This window comes from Crocuta crocuta, unplaced genomic scaffold, assembly GCF_008692635.1.
Source record: "Crocuta crocuta isolate KB4526 unplaced genomic scaffold, BGI_CrCroc_1.0 scaffold457, whole genome shotgun sequence".
Taxonomy (NCBI): Eukaryota; Metazoa; Chordata; class Mammalia; order Carnivora; family Hyaenidae; genus Crocuta; species Crocuta crocuta.
This window is the reverse complement of record NW_027531318.1, coordinates 7,808,731-7,823,234: the sequence shown is the minus strand read 5'-3', so window position 1 is coordinate 7,823,234 and position 14,504 is coordinate 7,808,731. Positions and strand designations below refer to the sequence as shown.

The 14,504-nt window shown below is 36.0% G+C and overlaps 1 protein-coding gene across 1 annotated transcript in view; it reads right to left on the bottom strand.

The window, feature by feature from the left end:
* Window positions 1-14,504, bottom strand: part of MKX (mohawk homeobox) — a 67,286-nt gene that overhangs the window by 44,352 nt on the left and 8,430 nt on the right. Inside the window, 2 exon segments of the mRNA XM_077771774.1 lie at window positions 10,010-10,345; window positions 10,774-10,927. Coding sequence (XP_077627900.1) covers window positions 10,010-10,345; window positions 10,774-10,927 — 490 coding nt within the window.

The following is a 14,504-nucleotide window of genomic DNA, read 5'->3' as shown; positions in this document are numbered from 1 at the left end:
GAGCCAACTGTTTCTTGGAAATCCCATTTCACGAATGATTGTCTCTGACCACCTTTCACCACTTGAAAAGCTTTCGTTTTCATTTGTGTTGTCTTCCGTTTTAATGTTGTATTACCAAAATGTTCATCTCAAAGTCACCGTTTAAAATTGTTTGTTCTCTTTATCACTGATCAAAGGTAAAACTGTTTGTGTGTACTGTATGTATGTGTGTGTGTGCGAGTGTTTGTAATGGCATCAAAAAGGGAACACATTATTTCTGTCAAAGATGTTCATCTTGGTCACTGTATCAAGGATACTCAAAGCATGGAAGTAGGTGGGCAAGAAGCTGTTTTTAACCCTATCTGCAGTTCAGGGACTGTGGGAGACACAACATGCACTTGAGATCATCCTCACAGTGCCATCACTAAGGGGCTGCCCGAATCTGTGAGACAGCAAAGTCTAAACTTTAGTTTTACTTTTTCTAGGTACACCTAGTGATGTGCCTGACCGAGGAGATGCAAAAGGTGAAGTAGACTCTGCAATACCTCAGTGTATCTTGCACTATAGTGTCCTACTGTCCTGAGTCATGGCTCGCTTTTCTGACTAGGAGTACCTAAGTGGATGAGCAATGTTATTGTTCAAACCTGAGACTAATCTGTCTTCCCCAAACCATTTTCCCTTTGGGTTGTTATTATTATCATCCAAGTTTTTTCTAACCTCTACCACGTAAGGAAGGACTCAGTGCCTCCAGTGTGCGCAAAAGGGAGAGGGAAGATACCACTGGTCATTTACAAAAGCCGCTTTGTCTTCCTAACTACATTCAATTCAATTATGACCACTATGACCATACATACATGCAGAGACACACACACTAGCAGTATTAACTTTTAGGCATTTCCTGCAAACCGTTGATAATTCTCTCAGTAACCAAAGGAGGATCCCTAGGTAATGGTGCCTATTACAACCTGTAGTCCAAAAACATGTGTAAAGACCTTTCTACTGCAGCCGTTACAATTGAGAAAAAAATTTTAAATGCACACATATCTAGCCTAAGCTTTCAAAAACTCAACACTAATGTTTAAATATTTACTTTTATTTAAAAGTAAAACTCAATTAAGTAGCTGAAATTGCCCAAAGCAGTTAGACTAATTGTACCAAGGATCTGGATCATATCTCCAAGCAACAAAGCAACTCATATCCAAAAAACTAACAATTTCAATGCCTTGTATAGAGCCTAAAGCAATTTCTGAATCTGCAAATTCGAGAATTGAACTAGAGGATCCTTTAAAGTTCACTGTCGGGTTTATAAAAATCTTTGACTATTTCTTTAGTACAATGAAAAGGAGAGAAATTAGGTAACAAAGTTGTTGTTAAAGAAGAAAGGGAGAAAAAAGGCATTCTGCATTAAACATGCTGTCTTTCATCTACATTGAAAACAAAGAGAAAATTCAAATTTTGCAAAAGAGCAATTTCATTTGTGAGGGAACAAAGTTGTTCTTTATTTGCTTCCCCCAAACTCATAATTATAAATGATATAATTTCTACCAGAAAACAAGAGCAGAAGCTTCCAAAATTTAAAAGTAGCAAAATTCTGGCCTGGAAGAAAACACATATTTATTCTGAGTAAAAATTCTGTTACATCAACAAGACACATTTTGACATAGAAAAATACCTGTTTAATTTTAGAAACAAAGTAGGGAGGCAGAAGGGAAAAACTAACTACAGCTAACCAAAAAAGAAAGAAAGAAAAGAAACCACTTCCATATTCATTAAATAGAATGTCTTATTATTTTCACAGACAGTAAAAAGTTTTTGACATCCCTTTTAGTCCCAGACTGGAGAGGTGTCAATGGATCTTATTTGATCTGTTTGGTGTGTAAAGAGTTTACAAATCTAACCAAATTTAGAACTAGTGGGAGTTATGCACTTATGTTCCTTATACATAAGAGAAGAAAAAAAAAGCCCTTTTATGCCAGCTTTGAGTTGGGCTTGAATTTTTATGACTTATTTAGAAACCTTAGGGAATGAAAAAAGTCTCTTAATGGAAATACTGACACAGGCTTAAATATAGTGACATGAACAAGCACTTCTATGAAACAGCACCAGGATGTGACTGACCACTCCAGCAAGTCTGAAATTCACGCAGTATCATACAATCAATTACAACCCCCTCAACTCCGGCAGAAAAGTAATGGCAAGTTAGAGAATCAAAATTTCAGACTGATAAACTTGTGTTTCACAGGAAAATATGTAAAAATGTAGGAGAAAATGTAAAATTTCTGCATAGATTCTCTCCAATTGTATTACAGGATTAAAAATAGTCACTCTTTTAAAAAGTCCAAGCTGTCGTGTCAATCCTGAGATCAAAGGAGGCACAAGAGTTTAAATCAGTGGATCTAAACCTATGCTTTCTTTCTCAGATCTCACATGGTTGTGTGAGACAGTCAACAGATATCTGTTTTTATTTGTCTATCTACTATAAATTTTATTCTTTGTTGGGTTTTTAAAACTAGCCAACCTTTTCCATTTATCATCCTGGCATTTTCCTGAAAGTCACTTTTTTACTTGAAAATTGTTTAGTTTCATTTTATAGTTTCTAAGTTATTATTTTGAATCCCTTCAACATCTCAGAGTTTTCAGCTACATTTTTTTTTTTTTACTCTTTTCCTCTGGCTTTAACTTCTCCGCACTTGCTTTTTTTTTTTTAAGCCATTTAAATGTATTCAAGATCATTTTTTTTTTGTCATGTTCACAGACACAGATTGACGTATATATGTGCACACTAAAATGTCTTTCAAGGTTTAAGAAGCAAAAGACATCGCATCATTAAAATACTAACTCACTAAAGTAACAGTTATGGGGCAAATATGTGAAAGACACTGTACTAAGTGCTAAGGGGACTATAAAATAAATAAAACCCCACTTCAGGGCCTCAAAGAGCTTTTAATGCACATAAGGCAGTGGGAATCAGCACAAAAGAAGAGACAAGCAACTGCATTTCAGAAAAGCAGTGTGTCTAACATTCACACAAATGTGATATCGGTGTTGCTGTCGTTCTTAGGTACCACATGGAAGAAACACCATGTAAAAGGACAGAAAACATCAGGACCAAACATGGTCCTTAGAAATTGTGCATTTTCTAAACTAAGCTGCCATATACTTTCGATCTGTTTGTAAGCCACGTTGTTTTCTGGGGCTGTGGGTCTCAGTATTTACATTTAGATTTTTCCAGCCTCTCACATGATACCAAATAACAAAGTGAATGAAGAGCTACCCCCGAAGGAGCCAGCAAACTGCTGATGCCAATATTTGTTCTCTTTTTCTATTTTTGTTTGCCATTAATCTCTCAGTTTTCCTCAGGAGATGGAACGTTTATGCAATTTCATTTAAATGTTGCAAGTGAATCTATAAAGAACATTTAACTTAAAAAATCAAGCTACTTTTTAAACATTCCATATGAATGTTCTGCCATCGTCATCACTGATACATATTTAAAAATCTATGGTGTTCTGAATATCCTGCCTAAGTTTTGATATTTCTATAGTAACCCCACGCCTACCCAAAAATCAGAAGGTCTGTAGATCTCACATAAGTGAGTACTGTTTTGGAGTAAGTAATTAGGAAAAATTCTTTTCAACATGCTATCTGAAAGATATCAATCTTTATTCAAAGTTGTTAGGGGCAAGTTTCGGACTGTGGTTAATCCCAAGATTACTGATTTAAAAGGGTGGAATATCATATAAAAAGCAATACGAGGAGGTAGTTTAGAGGAGAGAGGATATTGAAGCTCACCTCACATGCTGTGTTTAGTATTATAAGCTAAGAGAGCAGAAAATTCTATATTAAAATTGGTACTTAAGTTTCTATCTGGAAATTTCGTTTCTGTGGAATACCTCATTCCCAGATGGTGTTTGATAGGTGAGGTATTATTGTAGTAAGGATATAAGACAAGGAATTGGATAACCTTTCAAGTATCCTTTAAATGTCACCAACCGGGCTGGTGATAGAGGGTTTTTTATTCTCTGCTGCAGTACATCAGCAGTCATTTGCAAGCCAGGAAAAGAATGTCTGGAATCATCCAAAAGGGCAAAGCTTAGTTCTTTCACTAAAAACAAGGACGTGACAGGCACAAAAAGGGAAATAAAACAGGATAAAAGTATCCAAAGCAGAATTACTGGTCAACAAAATCCCATAGGGGAACTAGCATGTACATAGAGACACCTATTATCTTAACAAGTGGCTCTTAACAAAGCCCTCCCCTGACTCCCATGAAGCTTTCTTTAATCTACCCACAAACACAAAACCTGAAATTGATGAAATATATAAATTAGAAGTGAGTATTCACTGTTCAAAAAGATCTGCCAAGACAGCTCTTTAAATCTTTCTTCTCCTTTTTTTTTTTTAATATTTTTATTTATTTCCAGGAGAGAGAGAGAGAGAGACAGCATGAGCAGGGGAGGGTCAGAGAGAGAGGAAGACACAGACTCTAAAAGAGGCTCCAGGCTCTGAGCTGGCAGTCAGCACAGAGCCCGATGTGGGGCTCGAACCCACGAACCGCGAGATCATGACCTAAGCAAAAGTCGGACGCTTAACCGACTAAGCCACCCAGGCGCCCCTTTCTTCTCCTTCTTTTAACAAGGGTTTCTTGGATGAGCAGCCTAGCACTAAACACAGGGCTCCAGTGAGCCTAGAACAGGGCCTGTGTAGTGTGGTTCTTAATAAATGTTTTTGTATGTGGAATGAATGCATGAAAGAGCCCCTCTTATATGAGTGGACTGTATCTCAGAAATGTACCTGTGAAGTCAGCTGCTTAGAACTGAGGGAGCACATCTTCAAAGAAGCCATGCCAAAAAGGTTAAATCCAGGCTAATCCAATGGTTTACTGAACTCATTAGCATACCTGGGTTTTACTACTGATAATGCCAGCTTAAATTCTAAAGTACATGCATATGCAGGAAGAGAGAGAGAAAAAAGAACATTTCTCCTCTTGGTGGGCATCAATTAGCTGAGAAAAATGTTTGGAAATGGCATTTAGCCTCTGGCCTCCATTCACACTTTCTATTTTTTTTTTAATCTTTTTTTATAGTTTACTTATTTTTTGAGACAGAGAGAGACAGAGCATGAGTGGGGTAGGGGCAGAGAGAGAGGGAGACACAGAATCCGAAACAGGCTCCAGGCTGTCAGTACAGAGCCCGATACAGGGCTTGAACTCACGAACTGTGAGATCATGACCTGAGCTGAAGTCGGATGCTTAACCTACTAAGCCACCCAGGCGCCCCCCTCCATTCACACTTTCTAACTCCTAGTTCCTTCCTTAGTGACCAAAATCCCTGGTTCTGTTTTTTTGCTCCAACTCTGGCAGGCCATCCAAAGGGGCTCTACCTTCCAGAGAATTCTGTGCATGAAATAAGTGACTCCTTTTTTCTTTCAATCAAAAAATCTCCATTTCTTCAGGGATATTCACCTTAGTCAGGTGGAGGGGAAGCTAATCTGTTTAATTCACACTAACATAGAAAAGAGTTAGTTGTATTCACCTATATGTTTTGGCTGCACCAGATGTGTCTAATTAAGAGGGATTTTAGACAGTTTAACAAGATGAAGTTTAAGCATTCAGCCTGTGGGAGCTGGTTAAATTTATGAATTATATACTCGCAGAGCAGTGGAGCTCAGAGAATAATCATTCAAATGTACTAGCCATTTAGAAGTTGTGAGCTGCAAACGGAAAGAACATAACAGGGACCTGTCCCCAAGCTGAGCAAAAGAAGTGGGGCGAAGTCCACACATTTCATTTCATGACTTGCCTGATTTTCCTTCCCCTCATCAGTACACTTATTAGAAACCTTCCCACTCTACTTCGACAAAGGAAATTTAATAGGGTTTTGAGGGTAAATCAGACTCAAATACAAGTCAGGAAAGGCTCCATGAGGCCTCACTCTGTAAGTGGCACATGACAGATGGCTCCTTCACAATGTCCCATTTGGAGAGTATCAGTACTGATTCAATGGGAATGGAGGTGGATATTAAGGATACCTCAGAGGGCACACTCATTGAAGGGTGAGAGGCCTTGAAGTCAGCTTGGAATGGGAATTTACTCCATCAAATACCTGAAAATTGTCATCCATTAACCATCCATTAGATAACTTAATTCAATAGACAACACCGAGTGACTAAATTTTCTTGACTATTATTTGTTTTTAGAAGCAATAACCTTAATAATTCTAATCATTTCTAATGGTATAATTTCTGCTCTCAAAAATGCTTTCTTTAGCCAATAAGTGTTAAAAGCCTATTACACCCCTTGAAAATAAAAATCTTTATTTTTTCTACATGATGGAGAGACTGCAGATGACAGAGAAATATTTAATGTCTACATAAAATCAACAAAAACATGTTTGCATCTACGTTGATGTCAGTCAAATGGAGAAAGTTAATCTGATTAATTCACACTAACTTAGAAAAGAGTTCTATTCACCTATATGTTTCAATTAGGATTGCTTTATAATCTAGTGGGCTTCATTCTCCTAGAATTTAACAAGAACAAGTGAAATAAAATTCAGCGATGCAGTATCCTTCCACATACCAACTCTTTCATTTGGCCTTTTGATTCTATATCATTAATGAAATGTTTCATAAGATAGCAAAAATGGGTGGAAAAATGAATAAAATCGTTTGAGCATAGATAAACTAAGAAATTGTGTATAAAGGTGATCTATTTTTGAAAAAGAATTTGAAAGTTGAAATCTTTGCACTACTATGAAACTGGGATGGGGGAGGGGAGTGGTGTTTAATAACAGATTTACAGGGTTCCTATTTAGGTGAAAAAAGAAAGATAAAACCAGAAGAAATTGAAGGAATTCAGAATAAGCCTGCATGCCAGAGAAAACCATAGCAGTTGATCAGAAAGTATTTGCTGAAATCCTCTGTTCTAGTATTTATGCAGGAGTGGTATCAGCCAGATACAGTTGCAGCAACATTGTCACTTGCTTCCCCTAGAAGACAGTCATTTATTGTTTCGGGCTGAGATTTAGCAGACCAGGCTTAGACCACTAGTCCTTCTCAGTTCTCTATCCACAAAACCAAAAAATGTATTCTGTTCTTTTAAAAGCTTATACACATGCATGGAAAACCAGAAGTTTGGATGTCTAGGCTGTTTTCTCATTGCTTGCATAACTAAAAAAAAAGATTTTTATTTAAAAATAGAACTTGGCAAATGAATAGGCCATTGAAGACTTTAATAAAAATAAATGGCTAAGATATTTCACTTTGGGAAGCATCAACTATACAGGCATGCTATTCACTCTTTAGTTTTCTATTTTATCATCTTTGAAAAGAGCATGCATTTTCTTATTTTAAATAATTTTTCAAATGTTTATTTATTTTTGAGAGAGAGAGACAGAGAGAGGGGGGAGAGAGAGAAGTGGGGGAGGGGCAGAGAAAGAAGGAGACAGAATCTGAAGCAGCTCCAGACTCCAAGCTATTAGTGCAGAGCCCTATGAAGGGCTTGAACTCACAAACCATGAGACCATGACCTGAGCTGAAGTTGGATGCCTAACCAACTGAGCCACCCAGGGCCCCCAAGAGCATGCATTTTCATAAGACTCATCACATTGGGTAAATTTCAAATTTGTTTTTACTGGGCAACATAAAGAAATGTGTAAGAAATTAAAAAAAAATAATAGACCTTCAATTATCCCACCTAATCAAAATTAATTTTCATTGTTTCCAAAATATCTTCCTTGTTTCTGTCCATACATATTTGTAATGTCACAATTGCATTCAATGTTTCCACAATTTTAAATTGTTTTTCACTCAGCCTTATGCTATCAGTTATTTCTCATGTTGCTTTATAGTCAGTGTCAAGATCATAAATAAAAGGTTGATTTTTATGCTATTTTAATCTGGCTTTGGATTAGGATAACATTTACATTTTTAAAAACTGACATACTTCCCTTATTTTTACATGCTTGGGAAAAATGCAAAAAGCATGAGAATTAATTATTTCTTCAAAGTTTGGAAAAAATCCACTGAATCCATCAAATCATGTGTTTTGTACATGGAGTCTTCCTAAAAACCTTTATTTTTCCTGCATCAGCGGTCATTTATAACTTTTCTCATTATAATTTTATAGTCTAATTTGCATGGATAATACCACTTCATCTACACATTTGCATATGGTATATTGTCAAACAATTGTGTATAACACACCATAATTTACAAAATATTTTTAATAACTATATATTGATTGCTATAGATCCTTTTTCATTTCCAACTTTATTCTGTACCAATTTTTGCTTTCTTTTAGTATTGCTTTCAAAGAGTCATCTTTATTTATCTAGTTTTCAGCTTTCCATTTTAACATTTTTTTGTTTTTATTCTTTTTTCAATTATCTTGAATGACTTGATTTCCTATTCTTCCCTATCTTTTCAATAAAATTCATGAAACTCTGAATTATCTCCAAGTTCTTTTCTGGTCACATTAGTTAGATGTTAGTATGTAGTTTTAAAATTTTTGTTATTGCTATCTTTTATTGCATCTTTTAATTCTTCGTAGACCCAATTATTATTTGCAAGACTAATTTTGTGTCTCAGAGCATTTGGAGTTGTTTCATTGTTGGAGCTGGAGCTGCAAACAGAAAATGTGGTTGATTTAAGTCTTTAAAAATGTGTTGAGGGGATGCCTAAGTAGCTCAATCGGTTATGTGTCTGACTTGGCTTAGGTCATGATCTCATGGTTCGTGAGTTAAAGCCCCATATCAGGCTCTGTGCTGACAGCTCGGAGCCTGGAGCCTCCTTCAGATTCTGTATCTCCCTCTCTCTCTGCCCCTCTCCTGCTCATGCTCTGTCTCCCTCTCTCTCAAAAAATGAATAAACATTAAAAAAATTTTTAAGTAAAACAAATATGTTCAGATTTTCTCTGAATCCTCACAGATAACATATCTTGTACACATTTGTAGACATTTGAAAAGAAGACCTCTGGTTAAATAATCTGAAAGGTGTATTAAATAGACCAAATTTAAATTCTTTTATAAAGCCCTACAGTTCACATATTAAGGTCCTTACAAGGACTACATGCAGCAACGTTTATGCAGTATTTAGCAGAGGGTCTGGTAATAAATGATTGGTGGAAGTAGATGTAACAGTAACAGTCATCATGGTCTGGTAGTAGTTAGGTTTTCCTACTTCTTGTTCAGGCTCAGCTGTATTACTCATCTGGAGAAGAGTAACTAGCTATGTGTTCCTGGTCTGGGTTTTCTTATCAATGATATAACATGGCTAGTGTAGATGCTTTCTGAAGTTACTTCCAGCTCTAACATTTATAAGTCTCATTTGAAGTCATTTCCAGGACCTGGACTCTTACCTATACCAGATGTAAGTCACACATATCCTTTGGTCTGAAGCAAGTAGCTCAAACACTCTTTATGAACAAAACTCTCTGGAAACTGAAGTCAAGAAAGAAATTTTTACCAAACTCACTACTCCATCAGAAAGTTCTGGACAGACAGAAATCAATCATTAGTTTTGGAATAAAAGTAAAAATTTCAAAGCTATTTATCAGCACTACTTGTGCTTTCTAGGAATAAAAGTAAAATTTCCAAAGCAATTTAAGCCAGACCTACACTTTTCCTTCACAAGAGTCTTGGCACCTATGCTAATTTGTGTTCATTTTCCACCATTATTAGCCATCAAAGAATTTAAGAGAAAAGGTGAAATACAAAGGATTTGCATGGCTGGTTATCTTCAGGGAATTTCTCCTCCAAGAAAGGGTATCATTGAGATTAAAAATTACTATGAAGATGAGAATTCTCATCTCTATTATTAAGAATGAAAATCCCCAGTAAACCATCATCTACTAACAAGCACATCTGGTAATTAAAAACAAAACAAAAGCTTTTAAATGAAATTATGGGCTATATGTGAATAATCTTGTGGGAAAGCAATAAAAATTATGCCTTGATACCTGTTGAAATAACCCCCTTGCTGCAGTTTTAGTTCTGTTTTAAACAAGGTATCATGAAAAGCATGGACTTACCTGTACGATAGACAAAGTTGCCTTCGGTTTCCGATGATGAAGGGGACACCAATTCTTCCTCAAATTCATTGGAACTAAAAGATCCCGAATGGTTTCTTTGCCTTGTCTTTCCCATCATGGCAGCGTTTGTGGCCATGACATGTCTCAAAGAGTCGTTAAGGTAACGATTCAATAAGCTGCTCTTGTATTTTGGGGGTGATACGTAGTCCTCACTGGCCCGTGACTCTGGCCTCACTTCAGCTTTTATGACTGAGCTCTCACTTTTAATCACAGGATGGTGAACTGGATTATTATAGCCCCCTTCATTTATATGATTTCTTGGAGGATTTTCTCCATCTAAGGGAGAAAAATATCACTAGGTAGTACTTACATATACTTTTCCCCCAGCCTCCCAACTGTTACAGTTAATCATTTAATATATACATAAAGAAAGAATATTTAAAGTGTATAAAATTATCCTTGATATTCAAGATTAATTTTTAGGCAAAGGAAGCAGGAATCTATGTAATCTCTCCCTGTGGTATTTTAACTTTAATGAATTTCAGAGAAAATGTTATTCTGACACACGATAAATCTATAAACAAGAGGAAGCAGCCATAATTCTGTTGGTCATTTATAGTATTGTAAAAGTGAAGTTACCTCATGCAGTAAAAAAGAAAGAACCATTATGGCGCCATCATATTTTGTGGAGTCAACCTTAAAAATAGCAATTGGGGTGAACTTCTTATTAATGGAGGCAAAACAAAATAAAAATATTAACAAACCTTCAGAACACGAATCATCGCTGCTTACACTAAGCCGCTCAGCATTTCCTTGAACATATTTGTTGTACAACTTTATTCTTAGAGCCCAGCTTAAGTCTGGCTGTCGAACAGTATTCTTAAGCCGACGTCTTGCATTAGCAAACCAATTTGACACCTAAAAAAAGTTTTATTTTTCAATTAACAAAACATAAAATATTACTCATCATATAATTATTTTTCCACAAGGACCTAAGCCTCTCCCAGTGTATCTGATAAGTATTCTCTGAATGTAATAGTATTAGACATTCATTGCATTTATTCTTTCAACAAACATGCTGAGCACTTACTACAGAGGCTGAGCACATACTGTATTCTGGGAATAAAAAAACAAAAAAACAAAAAAAACAGATCTTGCCCTCAAATGCTCAGTCTAGTAAGAGAGGTAGGAGAGTGCAGACATAACTTAAAAAATTTTTTTTATTGTTTATTTATTTTTTTAGAGAGAGAGACAGAGCGTGAGCAGGGGAGAGGCAGAATCGGAATCAGGTTCCAGGCTCTGAGCTGTCAGCACAGAGGCCAACGCAGGGCTTGAACTCATGAACCATGTGATCATGACCTGAGCTGAAGTCGGTTGCTCAACCAACTGAGCCACTGAGGTGCCCCTAAATAACTTTAATGTAGGAATGAATGTGATGAATGGTTTAAGAGCCATTAAATCTAATGATACAGGAATCCAAAGGAAGAAGGGGTTACTTTCATATGTTACTCAAGACTTCATGAGGAATTAAGTGAAGAATAAAAGGACTATAGGGAAGTGTGTCCCCAATAAAGAGGACATGGGAACAAATATAAGTCAAATTCCAGAGACATTGTGATGGGTAAGGAAGAGGGAAAAGTTAAAGATGACCTTGAGTCATCGTTGTGTAATCAAGAGAAGGACAGTGCCATTTTGAGAAAGTAGAACTGTTTAAGGATGAAATGATGTGCTTGGTTTGGGGAATGATTAATTTGAGGTACTAGAAAAGCATACAGGTGAGATGGGCAACAAGAAAACAAAAATGATATTTGAGACTCAAGGGAGAGGAAGATCAGATGTTGGGTCAAATGCACAGAGGTGACAGCAGCAGTTTTGAGTAAGCAGAAAGAAAGATGGTTGAAGACCAAACCCTGGAAAGCTCTAGAGATCAAAGGGGCAGGACTATAAAAGAGGAGCTAGCAAAAACAATCAGATAGAGCAATCAGACAAGTAGAGGAAGAAAAAAATGCCAGGAACACCCAGCTTTAAGTTGAAAATCAAGCGCTATTAAAGCAAACAGGTCAAGACCAAGAAACAAACACTGCAAAACAAAGGAAATTTACTTCCATTTTTTAAGAAGATGCTATTGGATTTCTAGAGGTTAAAATGGTACTTGGGAATTCCTTTAGGATATCAGGCTATCATCAGGAAAAAAATATATAAGTAAATAACCAGAAAGGCCAATATTGACTTTTAAAAGAATGAAATGTGGAGAGAATTACATCTTTCTGCCAATTATAATATATATACAACTATAATAGTTTGTATGGCAATGCTTGCATTGGAAGTTTCTTTTTTCTTTTTTTTGATTTATAATATAAATATACAGTTCTTACACATTGCCCAACACCTAATTATTGCATGAACCTATGGTGAACTTTTTAAAAAAAACAAAACCACAACTTTTTCCTCTTTTATCTACATGTGTTTTTAAAACATGGTAGTTTTCCCAATTTACACACACAAACACACACACACACATATACAAAATATATTATATATGATATATATATTCAATATTAATTACCTCCTTTGTGTTTTAAGTAATAACTGTCCTCAAATTTATGTGCATTGATGTGTTAATTCACATGGCTTTTCAGAAGTCTTAGTTTTTATCAACCCCTCTTTCCTGTCAAGTTGTGCCATCATAACTGTGATTTAATCTGGCTTCAAATTCTCAGTCTTCTCCAACCTCTATAGACAGACAACTTCTGGAAGGACTATTTATTCAACAAATATCTATTGAGTAGCTCTTGTGCTCTAGCCATGGTGGTCACTGCTAGGAATGTTAACTGATAGGATAAATTTCGTCCCCTGCGGACCTAGAAGGATTAGCAGAGAGCTATGTATTAACTGTGATATATGGGTGAACATTCACTATGGAAGCACAAAACGCCTGGCCCATTTCTCAAACCTCCCTCTGTTCTCCAAATCATGGCCAAAATATTCACCCATGTCTTTATTAGTAATAACTGAGAGTTTTAGATAATTATTTTTCTGAACTTATGTATCTTCCATTTTATGCACTTGAATGAATCTTCACCATCACCATCAAATTCAAAGGTTGATGTGCCATTGATTTAAATGCTTACCTTATTCAAATCCTCATTAGTGTCCTGTTATCCTATAACTGTGGTGTAATGGAAAGAGACCTGGTTTCCTGTTTTGAATTTGCCAAAAACGTGTGGATTTTGAGAAGTCACTCAACTCTTCCGAACTTCAAACACTTCATCTATAAAATGCGTTAGATGGTTCCTAACATCTTTGCTAACCCTAAAAACTAAGAAATGTGAATATAGTCTACACTCCCCTACAAAAGTGTTAATTCATTCCATTTACAGTTGGTACTAACCTACCTTCTACTCTTGGTGACTACCCTTTTGAGCAATCAGACGTGTGTTTATATCCTTCTCTACTCCCATGACATGCAGAGGACAAACCACAACTTCTCCTACACTTATGTAACCTATTTATTAGAATTCAGTGCCAAGTCTTTATTACTTTATTTACTAACATCATATAATTCAGGCTAACTTTTAATCTTAACTAACCTTAAATCTTAGTACAACCATCACATAGTATAGTATAAAATACAATTCTTATGCAAGTCTTCATATTTTTATTAAAGTGCAATGGCCTTCTAATTTCAAAAACATTAACACATTATAATTCTAACATACAAAAATGGGGAATCTTTATTTTTTCTTTTATTTTTTTAAATTTTAATTTATTTTTGACAGATAGAGACAGACAGGCAGACAGAGCGTGAGCAGGGGAGGAGCAGAGAGAGAGGGAGACACAGAATCCAAAGCAGGCTCCAGGCTCTGAGCCATCAACACAGAGCCCAATGCAGGGCTCAAACTCATGAACTGTGAGATTGTGACCTGAGCAGAAGTTGGTAGTTCAACTGACTGAGCCACCCAGGCACCCCAAAATTGGGATCTTTAAATGTCATGGTGGGATTACAGTTTTTCATATACAGGGATCATATCCTTTTTTGTGCTCTATATAGTCAGTTCTTACCATAATATATTAATTTCATATTAGAAGATTTTCCAGAAAGGTTTGCTGATATCTAACATGGGCTGTCTCTGTCCTGATTTCATAACTTTGACTGGCAAACAAATTGTTAATATATTTACTCTGCCAGTATTTTATTGCCAGAAATTTACAGTACAATTTAAGGATTGGATATAATCCAAGGTGCTTAATATCTGCTTGCATTAAGTCATTCACACAGAAGACAGCCAAACAGTTGGTTAAGAAATTTGCATAAAGACTGTTTTGCAATTTTTTTCCTGATGAATTAATGTAAATTCCATCTGTTTCACAGAAGGTAAAAATACCAGTTCATATTTTCTACCTTTAACTTACTATGAATTCCTTGCAAATCTCATTAAATTCTATTTTACATGAAACAGGCCTCCACGGTAACATGGATAGGTTCTGCAACAGC